The following is an 18072-nucleotide window of genomic DNA, read 5'->3' as shown; positions in this document are numbered from 1 at the left end:
CTTACGGAATCAAGAACATTGTATTTCATATATAGTGACAGTAAAATATGTAAGAACATATTTAAAGATCATGACCAAAACTCGGGGATACTGATGAGCTCACAGTAAGACGAGAGAATCAAGTGTTCATCACATTGTCAATATGAGAATATGATAGTATATCACCCAAATTAATATTGGTAGAATGAATATAGCACAAGCATGGATGGTTTTGATTGACAACAGAATGGCTACACCCTTGAAAAGTTGAAACAAACATAGAGTAATTGAATAAACAAAATCACAAAGATCAGAGCCATTTTTCTCAAACAGAAAAATCACAAACAAACACAAAGCATTGTCTACAGCATAGGATGTCTCTGAATATCAAGAATTTCGGTTTGGAACATATCTATCCCCACAAAATTACATCTGAACATAAAATTAATAAAGATAATTTTAGCCTCTGACAGTATGGCTACTGGAACTCCCCCTGTGTTGATCCAAATGATGCTTCAACTTACTTGGCCATCATGACTTTAACGAATTCATCGTAGTTGATCTGCCCATCACCATCGACATCAGCCTCACGGATCATCTCGTCAACCTCCTCATCTGTCAGCTTCTCACCAAGGTTAGTCATGACGTGACGCAATTCAGCAGCAGAGATAAAACCGTTTTGGTCCTTGTCGAACACACGGAACGCCTCCTTGAGCTCTTCCTCAGAATCAGTATCTTTCATCTTGCGGGCCATCAGGTTGAGAAATTCAGGGAAATCGATTGTTCCATTGCCGTCAGCATCCACCTCATTGATCATGTCTTGTAGTTCTGCCTCAGTTGGGTTCTGCCCCAGCGAACGCATGACAGTTCCCAACTCCTTAGTAGTAATACAACCTGGAAGAAAATAACTTTATCTATGTCACTCAAAGTCTAAAAATCGTTCAACTCGAGGTGTCAGTGTATCACTACATAGTATTCACAGTACTGCTTTAGATCATCAAGGCTTGTCGCTGTTTACAAACTGATAAAAGAAAGAGAAACAAGACCAAAAGCTGAGCACTACTTGAAATGAACAGAATCGAAGTGTTATCTAAAATTGCTTAATTATTACTCCCTGATCATATATGTAAAGATTATCGAAAACAGTAGTAGCTCATGTTAGTGCTAATTGTAAACTTCTTATCCTCTACCACCACAGATCTTCTGTAGAAAATCCAAGAAAACCACCAGGACAGTGTCGTCGTATTATCATACGAGATGACTAACCCAAATTACTACACTATTGCAATGGGAATGAAAACGAGGACTCGTGAGAATTATCCCATCTAAACCTAATCAAGCACGAATCATTACGAACAGGCACTAGCCAGTGCCCCAAATCTCAAAAAGGCAAGAAAATTACGCTGGATCACGCGATTGACCGACCAGCATCTACTCCCAAACCGACGAGCAACGCCTATATTATCAAAAGATCCGGAGATTTCAGAGCAGCTAAACGCATCCCAACCGGATCCCTACAGCAAACCAAGAATCGGGACACGGAGACGACGGATCAGGGCGTTCGATTTAATTAACCCCCAAGAAAAAGATCGCCGATCTCGCTTCGGACAGCCTATCGATCTGGTTCCCGCAACAAAATTACGAGAGGGAGGGAGGGAGGTGAGGCAGGGGTTACCGTCGCCGTCCTTGTCGAAGAGGCTGAAGGCCTCCTTGAACTCGGCGATCTGGTCGTCGGTGAGCTGGTCCGCCATTGGCGACGCAGGCGCGCGCGAGCGAGAGAGAGAGAGGAAGGAGAGGGGAGTCGTGGGGGAGGAGGGCTTGACCGAGTTGGAGACTTGCAGTGTGGGTAGGCTTACCTCCTTTTTTATTGCAGAGACAACTCACGATTTCTACTGTTTTTTCTAAGACTAGTGCTAGGTTAGGCTTACAACTTGGCACGTTCTTCCAATGGTTTAGGTTGAGGGAATTGCCTGTAGAAGGAACGGTTCGGTACTACCTTCCATTCTATAGTTGTCGATCCAAGTTATGTAAAAAAAATAATGCTTAAAAAAATTACTGTAATACCTGTATTTAAGGGGTAGGATAGAGAAAATTTTGAATTGATGTGATAAAAGGTACTTCTAAACTCCATTTTTTTTTGAAAACTTTTTAATCCAAAAGCGGCATCTATTTTGGAATGGGAATGGACAGAGTACATGCACTAGCTAGGTCTCAAATACTATGTATTATGTGTATGTGGTCTCAAGTAGGATCCCTAAACAATCATAGTAAATCCAAAACGAAAATGATCTGGTGTCCCAAACATAATAGTATATCACAATAAAACTATCTAGTACTTGACATATCAAGCAATTTATATTTAATAGTGATTTGTAGGGTTTGTTATTGTAGAGCTAAATGTTGCCTTAGCAAAAGTTTGGTAGTACATGTTTATCAAGCTTCAAGCATTCATCCTCCAAACTCTACCGCTTGTTTATCAATTGCTTTCAAATGAATTGTCAAATTAGAAACCCTATGTTTTGGGGGAAAACTGATTAAATGAAATCCCTAATTAAGAAACTGAGATAAAGATAGCTATTATAAATAAATTGAAACTACATTCAATTTGAATGCTTGAAACTTGTTTCTCTGCATAAGAAATAGCTAGATGTTGTCGTCGACATAAAATATAGTGTAAACTGGGTGGCCAAGGTGGGAGGAGGGCGCTAGGGGTCTATAGGATCCTTCGTTGAGATTGATCACGTTATCACTTATAGTGGTGTGTTCTCTTTTCAAATTGAGAGCTTGTTGGTCAGTGGCGTAGGAAAGAAAAGGAGACTCCTTGCCTTCATCTTCTTGCCTAGACGAAGAAGAAGAGAACTCGATCGAGCAGGCATCTTTTGTTTTTTAGTGCGTGTCTGGCCATTCTAGGCTACTGGATGGGCTTTTTCATTCTGAAGTCTGATAGCACACGATTTGCTCTAACTACTGGGCTAGGGGGTGACCTCATTTCTCCTATATGGGCTTTAGTAATTAAAAACAAAAATTAGCATGTGTCATGTGCATCAGACGAGGTCAACAAGTCCATGTACACATTGTCTAGAGCAACTTAGGGCAAGAACAATGCAAGATATGCTTTAGCTAGACCTCAACAAGATGTATACTCCATAATGTATGTGGTCTCAAGTAGGGTCCATGCACAAGCTACATAGCAACTTAAAACGAGCAGTGCAAGACATGCTCTAGCCAAACCTCAAGTGTCATGCAGGAGAAAGGCATTAAATAGACACATACTCCACAGTCCACACTATATGTGGTCTTAGATAGGGTCCATACAGAATCCCACCTAATGATCTGCCCCGGGTGAGCCATGAAACGTGTAGGCTCCATAGAGATACACGGCTCCTCACTGAGTGCGAACATAGGGGTGGAAGTCCACCCTAGCACCGCGGGGATGTTAGAAAAAAAGCCCACTGTGTATGGCCTTAAGAAGAAATTCTACTTTTCATTCTAAACATTGTCATCGGCAAACATAGATTTTATAGGACAGATATCATGACCCGAGAAGGGAAGATATTGTTTAGATCTAAAATCATGATTTTTTTTTTCTTAGACAAAGTTTTGAAGTTTCACCAAGTTTGTAGAAAAATATACTAATATTTTCAATACAAAATAAACATACTATCAAAATATATTTAATGTTAAATTTGATGAAACTAATTTAGTGTTCAAAATGTTACTAATTTTCTCTATAAACTTGATCACACCTAAAAAGTTGACTAAGAAAAAAAATCAAACAACTTAAATATGAAATGAAGGGAGTAATTCAGAAGCTTTCCCCCGATTCATCTGAAAATTCATGTCCGATTAATCGGACAACGAGGGAGCAGCATAGACAAGCAGCAGTAGTTTAGTTTGATTTGAAAGTGATTGGTTCGCAACACTATCAGAACTCGGCAACGGCACAATATTAGCAGTATGTCTTGTACCTGGTGCATATTTTACACGGAACCAAACATTCTCTCTACCATACCAAAATTTGCTAGTGCGGCAATGCCAACAAAACCAAAAGTTTCGAGCCATTGACGCTAGTATAGTTTCAGAGGGGTTGGAATTTGCAGATAGATTCAGTTCAGGACAAAATCCCAGCATCTTCACATGGCGCGCAAAGGAGTACCATGTTTAATACACGAGACTTTTTTTCTTTACCTATCCAAGAGCCTATCTCAAATGTAATGTACGCACCAAACACTCGCTGCATTTACCCACCACAACAAAACGTGCAAGCAGGTGCCAAGCGCAGTGCAGCCCAGGCATCCTGCTATCTCTCTCACCCAACTCTGTTGGACACCGTTTGGTAGATGTTCTTCAGCTGAGTATTCCACTTGTCTATGGCTTGGTATTTCCTCATTCCCTTCGACCTGCGAAATGCGAATCGGATCACCTTCAGAAAAGCGATCGCATAGATAGAACAATGTGATGGAAAAAGCAGGGGAATACGCACCTGTCACCACGTTCTAGTAACTTGTTCACCTGATCTATGTGGCCCTGGATTCGGTTATCCAGAATGAGTGAGACCAAGAGCTGCTCGACATCCTTTTCTGGGAAATTTAGCTCCTACATGCAAAACATTGACAGAACAATCGATGACAAGGCATCTTGTACACTGTACGAAAGCAAATTTCACAAAAAACTAGACCTCCGTGAGGAACAGCATAGGGTCTGCACGATTAAGCGCATATGATTTCAATTGAACTGGAATCACCTAGTTTGGGCACACGACAGAAAAAGATCAAGCTTCAAACTATATTTCTTGCAACTTCCTAAAATAGCACGAGTATATACCAAAGTCCCATGTTGCTAATAATTTTCATGCACCATTTGTTATCACAAGATATTGTCATATTCTTCTGGTATTGAGCAAATGCACATTATCTGGTGTTGGACAAGGAACAGATTATCTAGACAAAATACAAATCTTTAGCTCACATCAATTTCTGTCAGCAAAGATTATCATGAACATTTAAGAGAGCGAGTATTCACCTGTGAAATGAATGGAATCCTGATTCTAGTATATGGCTTAATAAGCTTGAGCAGAACTTGAGTTCTGATGTTCTTCAATAGGTCCTCAATATAATTACGGATGAAAGGATCGTCCATTATTGTTCTTCTGTTGCTCTGAATTTTGTTTGTAACAATCACATCAGAAATCCAGAATCAATTAACAGAATAACTAGCTTAGAATTGCTGCAGAAAATAGCAAGATGGATAATGTTCAATAACACTGACCTTTAGAATCTTTTCAAATTCCATGATGTCATTCTTCTGATATGCTGCAATCAAGTTTGTCATGGCGAGGATCTCAGGATCATTTTTGTACCTGAAAGCATCAAGGAGTTACAGGGTGGCATGAAATTAAGATACAAGATTTATGAGGGAATCATCAAATGTCTTACGGCTTAGCCTCTTGCCCATCGAAGGGATTCACTTCAGATTCCATCAACATATTTGCAAGAACAAGATATCTAATATGCAGTACAATAAAAAAGGATGAGGAAGTTCTAAATTTATCAATATACGAAATTAACATGGAAAAGAAATGCAGATGATTTGATTACTTCAGGCATTGAATTCTCCGCGGATTGCCAGCTTCATCATAGTTTTTGAATGCTTCAAAGAAATCAGTTGCAGCATCTGCCCATTGCCTCTCAGCCATGTGCATCTTTCCACCACATTCACGAATTATACCCATGATTCTTGGATGAGGTATCGCTGATTTGATGGAAAGAGCTTTTGTATATAGTTCCTGCAGCAGAGGTTCACTTCAGAAAGTGCATTTCATGCTAACTGCCTAAGGCAGGAGAAAGGTTTGAACCCAATATGGGTCAACATAGTACTATAAATGAAATAGGCTAAATATAGTCAATGCTCTTATAAACATATTGTCCAAAATAGGTACAAAAGACAGGCATCAGCTTTGTAGGTTTTATTTTATAAAGCTGTAGAAAATCAATAATTTAGCAAGGAAGTTGTGTGCTCACTATACCACCTGATTTCAGGCAAGCATATTATGCAAATGTATAATTGTATACTCAGTGGCAAATATCCTGGTATCAGTAACATATCAACCTATACAAATTATTGTCAAAGGAATAAACCGGCAAAACAGCAGAAGGATGAAAAGTTATCTTTATATCTGCGTTCTGGCTGCAGTCAACTGTGTTTTTTAACAAATATACAGCTAGAGTACTGCAATATTGAACAAGAAAATGACACAAAATCTTGAACAGTAGTAACCTGTAATCCAAAATAATCACGTGTAAAAAGACTGACAAATATGTCTTACCTTCAATTTTTTGTTGTTCTTTGTTTCAGTGTACATTTGGATCTCAATAGCATAGACTTCCAAAAGTTGTGTGCCTTTCTTCTGATCATCAGAACCATCTTCTCTTTGACAAGATTTATGCAGCTCCTTCAGTATCTACAGGAAGAAGTTACGAGCAAAATAATTAGAGTAATGACTGCAGAATATGTAAAGAAAACCAATTGACTAGAGAAACTTGTATAAGCACCTTGCTCATCCGGCCATACTCCCCCATGTCAAACCAAATTTTGCAAAGCTTCAGGTTTGTCTTAAACCATAATCTCTGCGCAGCAAAGAATAGCAAGGTATAAAGAACAATCTTTTGGTACATAAAATTCTAATTTGGTTAAGGCAAGAAACTGAACCTCATTCTTTGCCTCTTCAAGTGCTTTCAGTGTTGTCTGGTAGAACTCTTGCAGAAGAGAGAAGTTTTGACTAGCTGATCCGGAGACAAAATCCATAATGTTGTTTATACATTTCTCACTGTAGTTACGTGTCACAGCAGATTTGATGTATGTCAACATCTCCCTATAGGCATCCATCATTTCTTTGTACTTCCCAAGCTTATAATACAGCTTCACTGTTTGTTTCAGAGCTTTGAAACCCCTATAAAGAAAAGAGTTACAGAACTGACGTCAGATCTCTAAAATATGAGTGGCTGTTGGATACAGATACACTTGATTTCACTGACAACTTATAACACATTACCATTGAAAAAAAAGGATGTCCATCAAAATATGCAGCCCTCCAAAAAGGCCACTAATACTTCAGTTAGAATTCTATTTGTGGCTCAAGCATATCCTATATTGGGAATCTGGGGGGATTCCTGGTCAACATAATATGACCTGAGGTTTTAAGATCTTAGGTCTGAACTTTGAGAAGGCTCGAGCTGATGGTTTGTGATAAACAATTTTCATACATCTTTACTGCACAAAGAGTAGGTGGTAGTGATGTCATGTTATATCTTAAATTGTTAATCTTCTGTGGATGGATCTACGTAAACAAGAATTTGTTGTTTGTAATTTTTTTCTAATACTGCACCATGCACACATTCATTCAAATATATAAAAGACCGGTTCATGCAACCTTATTTATTTTTAAATTTTTAGGGCAATTATCTTGGCATTTTGTAGGATCAGAATACAGACTATATCTAATTGAAAGTCTTAACAGCATACAGGCACTGTGCTACCATAAAAAACATACAAGTACATGAAGGTATGGAGTCCCTGAAGCTTAACGATAACAAGTAGCTCATATGGGCATGTTGACAGTCGAATGCCAATAGAATTTAGAGTTCATATGTCCAGGAACTTTATATTGTAGATGGACCTATACAGCAACTAAAATCGACATCATTATAGATACAATTGATCCCCAGTAAATGTAGTTCTTACTAAATCTATCTTACATGGTGAAAGCCATATCACCCCTCTTATTCTCTACCTTTGAATGAGTACTCAGTGGCACAGATGGATAGGTAGGCGAACCACTTAAGCTTTGCCTTAGACTGACGGAACAAAGCTAAGAAGTAGGCAGAATGGAAAAAGGACAGGGACAAGGGCGGTCGTCGCTTGGCGCGAAGGCTGCTGGTTTGGTACGGTACTAAAGGTCCTCGGGTGTTTGATTCATTCTGCTGAGCCCAACACTTTAGGCAAGCCCACAAGACAATAAAATCCAACATCTTTTGTGAACCGCACAGAAGGCAAGGTTTTAATGTCTAACCAATAGGATGCATACAGACGTTCAAGAATAAAATATTAAATGTGAAAGTTAAAAATACAGCATCACCAGAAGAATGTTTTCAATTATATATTTTATTTCATTTTGCAACCATAGAATTTGTTCAAAATGACACCTTCCTTACCACATGCGTAATAAGATATTTCAGCAGGGTATCAACTAGTAAAATGTTATATAAGGCTTACCATTCAGCCTTTTCAGGCTCCATACGTACTACTTGATCGAAGCCAGCAAGTGCACCCTCAGGGTCTGTCTCAACCATACCTGTAATAAGATATTTGAGCAATGTCATATCATAAAGCAGCATATACATGAAGTAGCATTTGTAATTGTGTGGTAACAAAAGATAAACACAATTTATGCAAGAATCCCCATGCTCCCACCTCACAGACCATATGAACTAGCTTTCCATTTCAGAAACAAGAAATAGGAGTAGCCATAATTCATCTACCTCTGTTGGCTTTTTAGGGCATATTTTATTTTGAAAAAAAAACTTCAAGATTAAACTTTGACTATTCATTTCACATAATAAAATATAATCATAATAGCCATAAAACTAACTTTTTAAAAATATTTTGACTAATTGTTGACCAAAATCTACGAAATTTTACTTCTCGAAAGCGGGCATATGCCTAATAAAAATCAATAGAGGGAGTATTTTTTTTTCTGCCAGATAACACTATTTGTGATCAATTTGATTCCAAGGTCGTCATGGGACAAACCGACAGCCACAGCACTTGAGGATGCAATGGCGTCCAAGCGGCCACCTTGGCATCCCCAATGCAAGGTAAGGTGAGCTTTAGTAGAGGAGAATACATGAGCAAAGCTGAGCAGAAAGAAGAAAATCAAGCTTAGCAGGTTAGCAGAGCAAATGAGAAGCAGCAATGGATAATTGGAGACAGTGACAGCATTGCTGCGCCAACAACACCAGTACACCACACCTTCCCTTCTTCGGTTATTCCTTCTCTTAACCTTCTTTTCTCTATACCTACTCCACCATAGGCCATGCACACTCGTTAACGCCCCCTCCCTCACACAGTCACGTGACACTGCCAGCTGACCCCACCCAGATGCTCGCCATGGACAGCTAGCATATCCTGGATGACCACATATATGGCCAAGGCAAGGTAAGCCTCTGCCAGCATCCTCCTCAGGCCTCCTACTCTCCTAGATGCCACTGCTATGACTTTTGATAAGTGAGACCTGTCTTTCTAAAAAAGAAGGGGCACTCATGGAGTAAGGTAAGTGAATCATCGGTTTTGGGCATAGGCAGCCCTTTATTATAGATCCCAATTGCCATCTCAGATACACTACTTTACAAGAATGAATCATCACTATTGCACTTAATACATATCCATGGAAAAGAAGGATATCATAGAAATTTTTGTTTTCCTTTTTTGGATCCCCATGCATTCCATTATTCACGTAACTATGGATTAATTGTCCCTGCCTATCCAAATGGTAGTTGTCTAAGAGCGCAATTACTAGAGAAACTCTATTTTCCGTATTGGTAAATTGGAACATAGTGTGACTCTTCAATGTTGCGAGAACTAGTCCTTGGGCCTCCTCTTCAGTTTTTCCCTTTCCTGATCCAAAAGATGGGTGCACCACCTAACTGGCACTGTATAGGCATCGGTAAGATGTGCAGGCCAGACTCTGGACCTAGGTTCTTAACTACCGGAGTGAAGAAAAGGCCAGATCAAGAAAAGGGCATTGTCTAGGCGATGCCACAACAACCATGATTGGGTTTGTACAAACATATCGGCTTTTTTCCTTCTTATTTTTTTTGAGGAAAGACACTGCATAATTAGTAGTCCGCCTGTTAAGATTATGTGCACAAATTTGTAAAGCCCTTATGTTTATAACAACTGGTGGCATTAATTTAACCTCCTTTATAAGGCTAGAAAATTCTACGTTGATCTTTAGAAGCAAATGAAGAATTCCAAGAAATTATCGATCCTCAAATTCATTTAGTCATGTAAAATTATAGCAGTGAAGATTATCTTTCATAAAAGTAGAAAGTGAATCATTAAAAAAAAATCTTTCCAAATGTTCCATACACAGAAAGGTAAAGGCAGTTCAATCAGATGTATTCAAAGAAAACAATGCACATGCCCAACTAAGTCTTTGTATTTTAATAGTGGCATGATTTATAAGCTCATGAAGCAACAACTATCAGGTATTCAGTTTTCATACAAACTAAATGTCCCTTTTTAGTTGGGAAGTGTTTTTTTTTTCGCAGAACCAAAATGTTAGTTCTTAATTACAAGGGACACAATAGGACTAACCACACAGTCGGTGGAAATAAGCAAGTAGTACTTTCACTTTATTAAGATTCTGATGGTGTAGGATATTCATGGTCAGGTTTAAAAAAAAAACGTCCTAAGAAATTCAAGAAAAATATACATACATGCCCATCAACAAAGTCACAGTTAAACCGGCAATTACACGCAAAAGCAAAGCAACATACATACATGCATCATAGAAGGGAACCCTAAGAGAACAGCTAAAAATCAGGGATTTGGCTGGTACACAATCATGGTGGCCTCTCCTCGAATACTACACTACCACACTACATACACAGGGTCCGAGAAAACGCACCGCCGAGGAAACACAAGAATGAAAGAGATTGGAAGCGAACCTTTGGAGTTGTAGTACTGGTTCTCGATGTCAACATCCTGCTCCTCCGGCTCGTCGTCGGAGTACTCGAACCCGTAATCCTCCATGTCCGCATCTGGAAAAGGAACCGATCACGGGGATGAGAGAAGGGGGTGCGGAAACGACAATCGAGCGAGGGCACGAATCGGGATATCGGGGATTACCGGAGCCCATGTCAGCGGCGGCGGTGGCGGCGGAGAGGAGGAGGCGACCCGCGCGGCGACGGGCGGAGAGGGAGGGGAGGGGGCGAGAGCTAGGGTTTCCGAGACCGCAGGGGTTTGCAGTTGCGGAGGCGGATGCGGAGAGAGAAGAGAGGAGAGGACGAAGGGAGGGGGCGACTTTTGCGTATAAGCCCCTGGGAAGTTGGGGATTTTAAGACGAAGACGGAATACACCTGAATAATAGGATGCTCTCTCTCTCCCTTTTTTTTCACGAAAAAACAGGCAAATGTTTGGATTTCTCTCAGGGGATTTTTCATGTTGTGTTTTTTTAGGTTGATTGATTTTTCATGTTGGGTTAATAAAGCAGAAATTGATGATTTTGATTTAAAAGCGAGTGGCGATTGTAGTAGAGAAGAGTGGTTGTGTTGGGGTTATGTTAAAAATAGGGCATGCACACTCTCCCGGTATTTATCACTCTAATTTATTGCTTTCACCATATGCATGTCCATGCCTCTTCACCGATGCAGGCAATGATTAAGGTTATTATTTGTTCTAATTGCGTAGTATACTCCAGCATTTCATTCCTTTTCACAGCTCCCAAGTGGCTAACTGTTAACAATAAAATTCGGTACAGTTCTTTAGTGGACGCGTTTACTTTGTGGACACTCTTTCTCGTCTCTCCGTTTTCCACCTCGCACGCCACCGTCGTCATCGTTGACGTGTTGCTTGCCATCACTGGCCACCATGTTAGCTCGGTCACCGACCACCTCCGGCGTGCCCACGTGTCCCTACCGCCTAGCATCATGGCACTCCTAGCACCTTCCCCCAACCCTCCGCCCGCCGTGTGGATCTTCGTGGACAGCGTCATTTCCTTGGCTCATCTCCGCCACCATAGACCTCCATTGTATCCTCCGCCAGCTACACCGCCAAGCCTAGTTCCAATGGCCCCACCATCGGCCAATATTCTATTCAAGTTGATGCAAGCATTGCATCGTTGCTTAGAGTCGTGTCGGCTTAGTTAGGACTTTCTCGGTTAGATTTGATATTCTAACTAAGTGGTATATTTCTAATCATAATGTTGTTTTAGATTGATCGATATATCCATTACGTTTGTGTAGATCTATCGGCTAAATAGGTTTTTCTTATTGTCTTCAATTTTATATTGTCTCGTTAGGTCCGATCTATTAGATTGTTGCTATAATAAGTTAAATTCTAGTAAGCTGATATGTTTCATGCAAAATTTCATTGGAGTTCTAACCAATGAGTTATTATTATTATGAGCTCCAATGAAACATTGCATGAAAACATACCTGACGATGTATGCTTTAACCATCGGACCTGCATCTCCCACACTATATCAGTATTGGTTGATTGGTTCATTTCTTTCTATCATCCTTGTTAGTTGCAGGATCAAAACTAACTAACACGCTCTGAGCCCTAAATTTAGGACCTGCACTGGAGTAAAACACATTTCCCAGGCCTTCATGCGTCACGACGTATTTTGCATCAACACTAAAATACGCTGTGGTGCTGCCGTTCTTGCTACAAACTTTTCAACATCCGCAAAGATTTGTTTGAATTGCTCAGAGTATCTTTTCAACTTGTTGAGGCTTCATAGCAAAAACCCATGAAAGCTACTAATATTACATCGAAACTCCCTGCAATTGCTTGAAAAAATAGTTTGTCTATCACTTGAACGTGCTATCACGTCAGGAATGTTCCCGGCACCATATCGCACTGTAACGGCATTCTTCTCCGGTCGTGATAGTAAAGATTAATACTCTTTTCCTTTCCGACAAAAATAGAGATTGCGGCTCACGAACTATGGCAACAATAGGTGGGTGCGTGTCATGTTAGATCCAACATTTACAACATCTTCCAACACTTGCATTGTCCAGGTTTTCAGTAGTTGGCGTCACTATTCACCTTCACCAAGACCAAACATTATGCCATAATGCAGAGCACAGCTAAGAGATACTTAGGATGCTAAGGAACTTAAGTATGAAGTATCAACAACCCCAAAACATCATATAATTACCCTTCTGTTGGAAAACTGTAACCCCCACTGTGATGCAGTTCACTGCCACTTACATGGAGATCATAACAAAAGCTTTGCCAAATGGTACATTGTTGAAGTCTCAATACTTTACAAAGGAACACACGAGGTGCAGATTCTGCTAACCACCCATCATCTCACCGTTCGAAGCCCCTCAGGCAGAAAATATCAGCATTCCTTTTTGAAGGAAAAAAAAAGCTGGAGATGGTCTTCCTACAGAATCAGTAGACAAGCTGGGGCTCGAATTCAGCGAAATCAACAGAGCCAGACTCGATTGGGGGCATGAGGTACGCAGCAATGATCTCAGACACCAGAGCGGCAACGTGAGGAATCCTCTTCAGGTTCTTCACCAGGGGGATATCGTCAGACTCGCCTATGGCAATGATCTTTTTGTTGATCTCCACCATCCTGTCTAACTTCCTCTTGAATTCAGGGTTCTCGACGTCAAGAACAGCGGGGAAAATCCTTGCTGTTGTGCGGTTGGTCTGCCAAAAAAATGCACAGATTGTATCATCAGTGTGGTCATTTCAGTATACAAAAATTAAAAACATTCTCCTAAGCATATAAGTAAAGCATAAAATGGTCTGCACCCATTGCATAATGAAATTGTTTTAATATTCAGCAATTCTTCTGAAACTGTCTGGACTACAGTAAAGTAGGGCACATAATTAATTTTGTAAACAAGAAAAGGAAGTTGATTTTCTTACCTCAATTATCACATGCATGTCGAATTCTTTGGTGTCCAGACCAATCCCTTCATAGAATGTAGTACGTTGGCAATCATTTAGGTACATGGTCACATACACCTGCAAAAGATCACACACAAAAACTGTTAGAAGAGGAGCACAGTAACAATCTTCAGTGTGAACTGTTGGTCCATGCAAACAACGGAATAGCTCGGAGATTACCGAGAGGCAGAAGAACCGTGACCAGAGCTTGGCCTTCCAGTCGTTGAGGAACTGCGGCTGCGCCTTGAGCAGCGCGGAGAAGAAATCACCGTGACGGTTCTCATCCTGGCACCAGTTCTCAAAGTACTTGAAGATGGGGTACACCTGGTACTCCGGGTTCGCCTTGAGGTGCCTGAAGATGGTGATGTACCTCCAGTACCCAATCTTCTCCGACAGGTAGGTCGCGTAGAAGATGAACTTGGGCTTGAAGAAGGTGTACTTCCTAGCCTTGGTCAAGAACCCGAGGTCCAGTGCCAAGTTGAAATCAGACAGCCCCTTGTTCAAGAACCTGAACAGCATAAATCATGCAGACAATTCAGTTGAATTGCTTACTCAATTGAGTTGAAATGGACGCCCTAAAACTGAAGCTTAAATATTTTCTCTAGTCATGGTACAGTTCAATTTGAGTTGTAATGGCTGCTTGCAATCACATTGTGTCATTGTGCAAGGAAATAATTTAGAGTGTGTTACTACTACTTACCCAGCGTGCCGGGCCTCATCCCTGGACATGAGCGAGAAGATCTCAGCCACCACTGGGTTTGTTTTCTGCAAAAAAAAAAAGAAAAAAAAAGGAGCATTAGCAAGCGCCCACCAGGTGCTCGGTGAAATGCAAAGCAAGAAGCTAGACTGCAACTACGGACCTTGAGCCTGCGGCCTAGCTCCTTGTAGAGGAGGAACCCGGAGAACTCCGCGGTGCAGGAGCGCTCGAGGAACTCGACGAAGATCTGCCGGAGAGGCCCCTCCATCTTGTCGGCGGCGGCCTTGAACTCCGGGTTGCGGACGAAGTGGGTCTGGTTATAGTCCGTCTTGAACTCCTGCAGCAGCGCGTCGAACTCCTCCTGGTTGAGCTGCTTGTTGATCTCGGCGTTGAACAGCCGCTCCATCTCGTCGAAGTCCGTGGTGTAGAACCGCGGCGTCAGCAGCGTCTCCTGGATCTCCGTCTTCCCGCGCTTCTTGGGCGTCCCGGGCTTCGCCGCGGGCGGCGCCGCGGCTGACGACGCCACGCGGAACCGCACGATGCGCCTGGAAGACACGACGCGGGGCTTGGCGGCGGAGAGGCCGCGCATTGCCGCCGGGTTGAGGAGGGAGAGCTCCATGGCGGAGGAGGCCATTTCGTCGAACACCTGGCCGGGGCGGGAGGGGGAAGAAGAGTTTTGGGGGAGGGGAGGTGGTGGGCGGGTATATACATGGTGGGACGGATGGATGAGATAAGGTGGCGAGAGATGAGGTGTAATCTACCGCTATCTAATGGGGGCTCGCCATGTGTAACAGAGTGCAATCTAACCGCTAGCTCATCTCCTTCCCTTTTCATTATTATTATTGCCTCCATTTAAAATATTATTTCTTTTGGTTTCTTTTACAAGTTGGAATAGTGTTTATTGTTTTTCTGGGCAAAACAAGTTGTTGTGTTTGCTGGTTTTTTGAGAATGCTCTTTTTGCCCTTTTTTTTTCTTTGTTTAGGAGAAAATCTTACTGTTTTCTTTTTGAGCATATAGCAATTGGATAGCAATTCTTCAAAGCTCATCTATGGAGAGACTATGGGCCTGATCGAGAGTGAGGGTGGGGGAATAATCCCTCTGGCACGGAAAACAGAACAGGCCATTAGCACGTGATTAATTAATGGATCAATATGAATTTTTCAAGCAACTTTTATATATAAACTTTTTAAAAAACACACCGTTTAACAGCTTGAGAAGCGTGCGCGTGAAAAACGAGGTGGTGGGGGCGTTTGCCCGTGGGAACGAGCGCACCCTATATCAAAATCTTGAGAAGTTGGCAAGTTACGCAAACAGCATATACTAGGACTGTTCGCTGCGCTGCATCCATGTAACTTGTTCAAGTGTGGGTGTCTTCAAGGAATTTGGCTAACTGTGGCACACTTGTAGTTAGCATCGCTGCTACAATCAGCACCGTTGAACAATCTTATTAGAGTAGGTATACAATAGCAAGCTATAAGTCAGCAGCTATAAATATATTTTAAGAAGATAAGAGCAGGTACAATAGTGCTATTAGGAAGGCTCTAAAACTTATCAATCATCCTAAAATGAGATTAAGGAAAGAAAATCACATATTGAGAAAGAAGCCGGTGCTTGCACAGCGCCTCACGCTGTATCGGCCAGGAGATACAATAAAAAAAATTCGTTTGTGGGTCCTACCGCTTGTTAATTCATTTGAACCAACGTAGCTTATAACTAACTTGTAGTTAGCTTATTGTATAAATTGCTCTTTAAGTTAGCTCTACCTGAGACATGACAAAATTTTGAAGCCTACTGCTAGCTACACTATTGACCTTGCTCTAAGAGCAAGTTAATAGTATAGCCAACTACTAGCTCCATATCACATACAGTCAACTTAATAGCCAATTCATACAATAGTTACATACTACACTATTAATACCTGGTCCCACCTGTCATACACACACTGCGTCTTGGAGTCCGTGCTACAGCTGGCTACAAATCTGTAGCACGTTGCTCTTCTCTCTCCTGTTTTATCTCCTTAAATTATGTTTATAGCTGGCTTATAGCCTGCTATTGTACCTGCTCTAAAGGAGGAGAGAGGAGAGCTGCGGGCTACAGATTTGTAGCCAGCTACAACACAGACTCCAAGATGCAATGTGTGTATGATAAATGGGACCAGATATTAAAACTGTAGTATATGTTTATAGATAACTATTGTATAAATTGGCTATTAAATTGACTATAGATGATTCGGAGCTAGTAGTTGGCCATACTATTAAACTTGCTCTTACATGGAAACCTAATTGCATGTGATATTCGTGAACCTATGATTTAAATCCTAGGTTGTGTTCTTTCCCCCACCTTTCCTAACTCACCTCTATTGTTTTCCACACACACGCTTCCCAAACTACTCCACGATGCATATTTTGTAAAAAAAAAATCTATAGTAAAGTTGCTTTTAAAATCATATTAATCTATTTTTTAAACTTATTTTAGCTAATACTTAATAAATCATACACTAACTATTACTCCGTTTTATGTGTTGGGAGCGAGAGGGTCCCCAATTAATTCTCACTCCCGAACTCAACACTAATAGATGAAGTTATGCACCCATGCCACATAGGATTTAAGTAACACGAACCGGTAAAACCCTTTCTAGAATTCCTTTAAACTCACAATGTGATACACCCTGTGAGCAATAAAACTAACCAAACTGCCTGGTTTGTAGTTTAGTGAAAAGGACTAAGAGGTGATGTCGAAAATGAGAGAAACAAGAGGCGCACAAGCTTCCTATGTGCTAATGTTCACAAGCGGCGCTTTCTATGTGCACGAACAACGAATCTCTTTTGTTTTTCCTCGCAAAAATAATTGAAAAAACGGAGCAAGATTTTGGCAGATATGTCCAACGGGTTTCTTCAAGGTTCAAGTACTGGCTAGGACGGAGCCACGTGTCTGGCCAGGAATATAACATGTCGTGGCAAGAGAAAATGGGGAGAAAACCTATATATCTAGTGGATGACATATCACAGGCATAGTCTAAAATGAAATATGTGCATGCATGATGGACCACATTTTTGTAACTTGTAAAATATCACTGGAGTCAGCCAAAAAATCTCTTCGGACTTGGCAAACGAGGTGCTATAATCCATTGGCAAAATTGGTTATGAGAAGATCAAAAGTTCGGTTTTATAACATCATACAAAGTTACAGGCTAGCTTTGTCGGAAAAAAAAAACTTAATATATATAACGATTGTTTATGTTTTTGCTGCAAATCATTTCCATCACCTTAATGGCCATGTTCGGTGCAGCTTGCTGCTGCAGCCGTTGCAACTACACCAACAGTATCAGTGAGTAGAAAGAATATAGTTATTGTAGCGGCTGCAGCTGCGCGGCTGCACAGCCATGCAAAAAAGTTGCAGTGAATAGGACCAATATTAAGGATGGATTCGGTCAAAATAGGTCAAAAACAGAAAAAATATGTTAGCCGCCACGACGAAAACACAAAATAGAAAACTATAGGTAGAATTTTAGGTGCTAACAAATTTAATCCATATCTTTCAGGTAAATATACCATGTACACTTAAGTTTCACATGCACACTCCGTACACACGAACTAACAAATATCATCGGAAAATCTAAAAAAAAATTGTGCATATAGTTTCAATAGTTTTATACCTACATATAAAATTTTAACCTCAAATTTATTATATTTTAGCTATAAAAATG

At 40.8% G+C, this 18072-nt stretch overlaps 3 protein-coding genes across 3 annotated transcripts; all 3 read right to left on the bottom strand.

The window, feature by feature from the left end:
• Positions 1-266: 266 nt before the first annotated feature.
• Positions 267-1828, bottom strand: LOC127762048 (calmodulin-3). The gene is made up of 2 exons (XM_052286401.1): positions 1655-1828; positions 267-873 (listed from the first exon to the last, which is right to left on the bottom strand). Exons 1-2 carry the CDS (start codon positions 1728-1730, stop codon positions 500-502), a joined length of 450 nt encoding a protein of 149 aa, XP_052142361.1. The 5' UTR covers positions 1731-1828; the 3' UTR covers positions 267-499.
• A 2078-nt stretch (positions 1829-3906) lies between these two features.
• LOC127762024 (COP9 signalosome complex subunit 2) lies at positions 3907-11062 on the bottom strand. Its single transcript, XM_052286371.1, has 12 exons — positions 10888-11062; positions 10707-10799; positions 8251-8329; positions 6688-6928; positions 6531-6605; positions 6305-6439; positions 5577-5764; positions 5415-5483; positions 5248-5338; positions 5002-5136; positions 4463-4575; positions 3907-4379 (listed from the first exon to the last, which is right to left on the bottom strand). Exons 1-12 carry the CDS (start codon positions 10895-10897, stop codon positions 4289-4291), a joined length of 1320 nt encoding a protein of 439 aa, XP_052142331.1. The 5' UTR covers positions 10898-11062; the 3' UTR covers positions 3907-4288.
• A 1824-nt stretch (positions 11063-12886) lies between these two features.
• On the bottom strand, positions 12887-15054 carry LOC127762039 (magnesium-protoporphyrin IX monomethyl ester [oxidative] cyclase, chloroplastic). Its single transcript, XM_052286391.1, has 5 exons — positions 14529-15054; positions 14369-14433; positions 13849-14176; positions 13648-13746; positions 12887-13425 (listed from the first exon to the last, which is right to left on the bottom strand). Exons 1-5 carry the CDS (start codon positions 14997-14999, stop codon positions 13162-13164), a joined length of 1227 nt encoding a protein of 408 aa, XP_052142351.1. The 5' UTR covers positions 15000-15054; the 3' UTR covers positions 12887-13161.
• Between the last annotated feature and the right edge of the window lie 3018 nt (positions 15055-18072).

This window comes from Oryza glaberrima, chromosome 1 (assembly GCF_000147395.1).
Source record: "Oryza glaberrima chromosome 1, OglaRS2, whole genome shotgun sequence".
Classification (NCBI taxonomy): Eukaryota; Viridiplantae; Streptophyta; class Magnoliopsida; order Poales; family Poaceae; genus Oryza; species Oryza glaberrima.
The sequence above is the reverse complement of the archived record's forward strand: the minus strand, read 5'-3'. Positions and strand labels throughout refer to the sequence as shown.

What these genes read in the sequence shown, in the direction of transcription:
- LOC127762048 (XM_052286401.1), bottom strand. Translation starts at nt 1,730, where the DNA reads ATGGCGGACCAGCTCACCGACGACCAGATCGCCGAGTTCAAGGAGGCC. An exon ending in CTTCGACAAGGACGGCGACG is followed by an intron (nt 874 to 1,654) that starts GTAACCCCTGCC and finishes ATTTTCTTCCAG; the next exon opens with GTTGTATTACTACTAAGGAG.
- LOC127762024 (XM_052286371.1), bottom strand. An exon ending in CCAGTACTACAACTCCAAAG is followed by an intron (nt 8,330 to 10,706) that starts GTTCGCTTCCAA and finishes ATCTTATTACAG; the next exon opens with GTATGGTTGAGACAGACCCT. An exon ending in AGAACAACAAAAAATTGAAG is followed by an intron (nt 5,765 to 6,304) that starts GTAAGACATATT and finishes CCTCTGCTGCAG; the next exon opens with GAACTATATACAAAAGCTCT.
- LOC127762039 (XM_052286391.1), bottom strand. Translation starts at nt 14,999, where the DNA reads ATGGCCTCCTCCGCCATGGAGCTCTCCCTCCTCAACCCGGCGGCAATG. An exon ending in GATGAGGCCCGGCACGCTGG is followed by an intron (nt 14,177 to 14,368) that starts GTAAGTAGTAGT and finishes TATGCTGTTCAG; the next exon opens with GTTCTTGAACAAGGGGCTGT. An exon ending in CACGGTTCTTCTGCCTCTCG is followed by an intron (nt 13,747 to 13,848) that starts GTAATCTCCGAG and finishes GATCTTTTGCAG; the next exon opens with GTGTATGTGACCATGTACCT.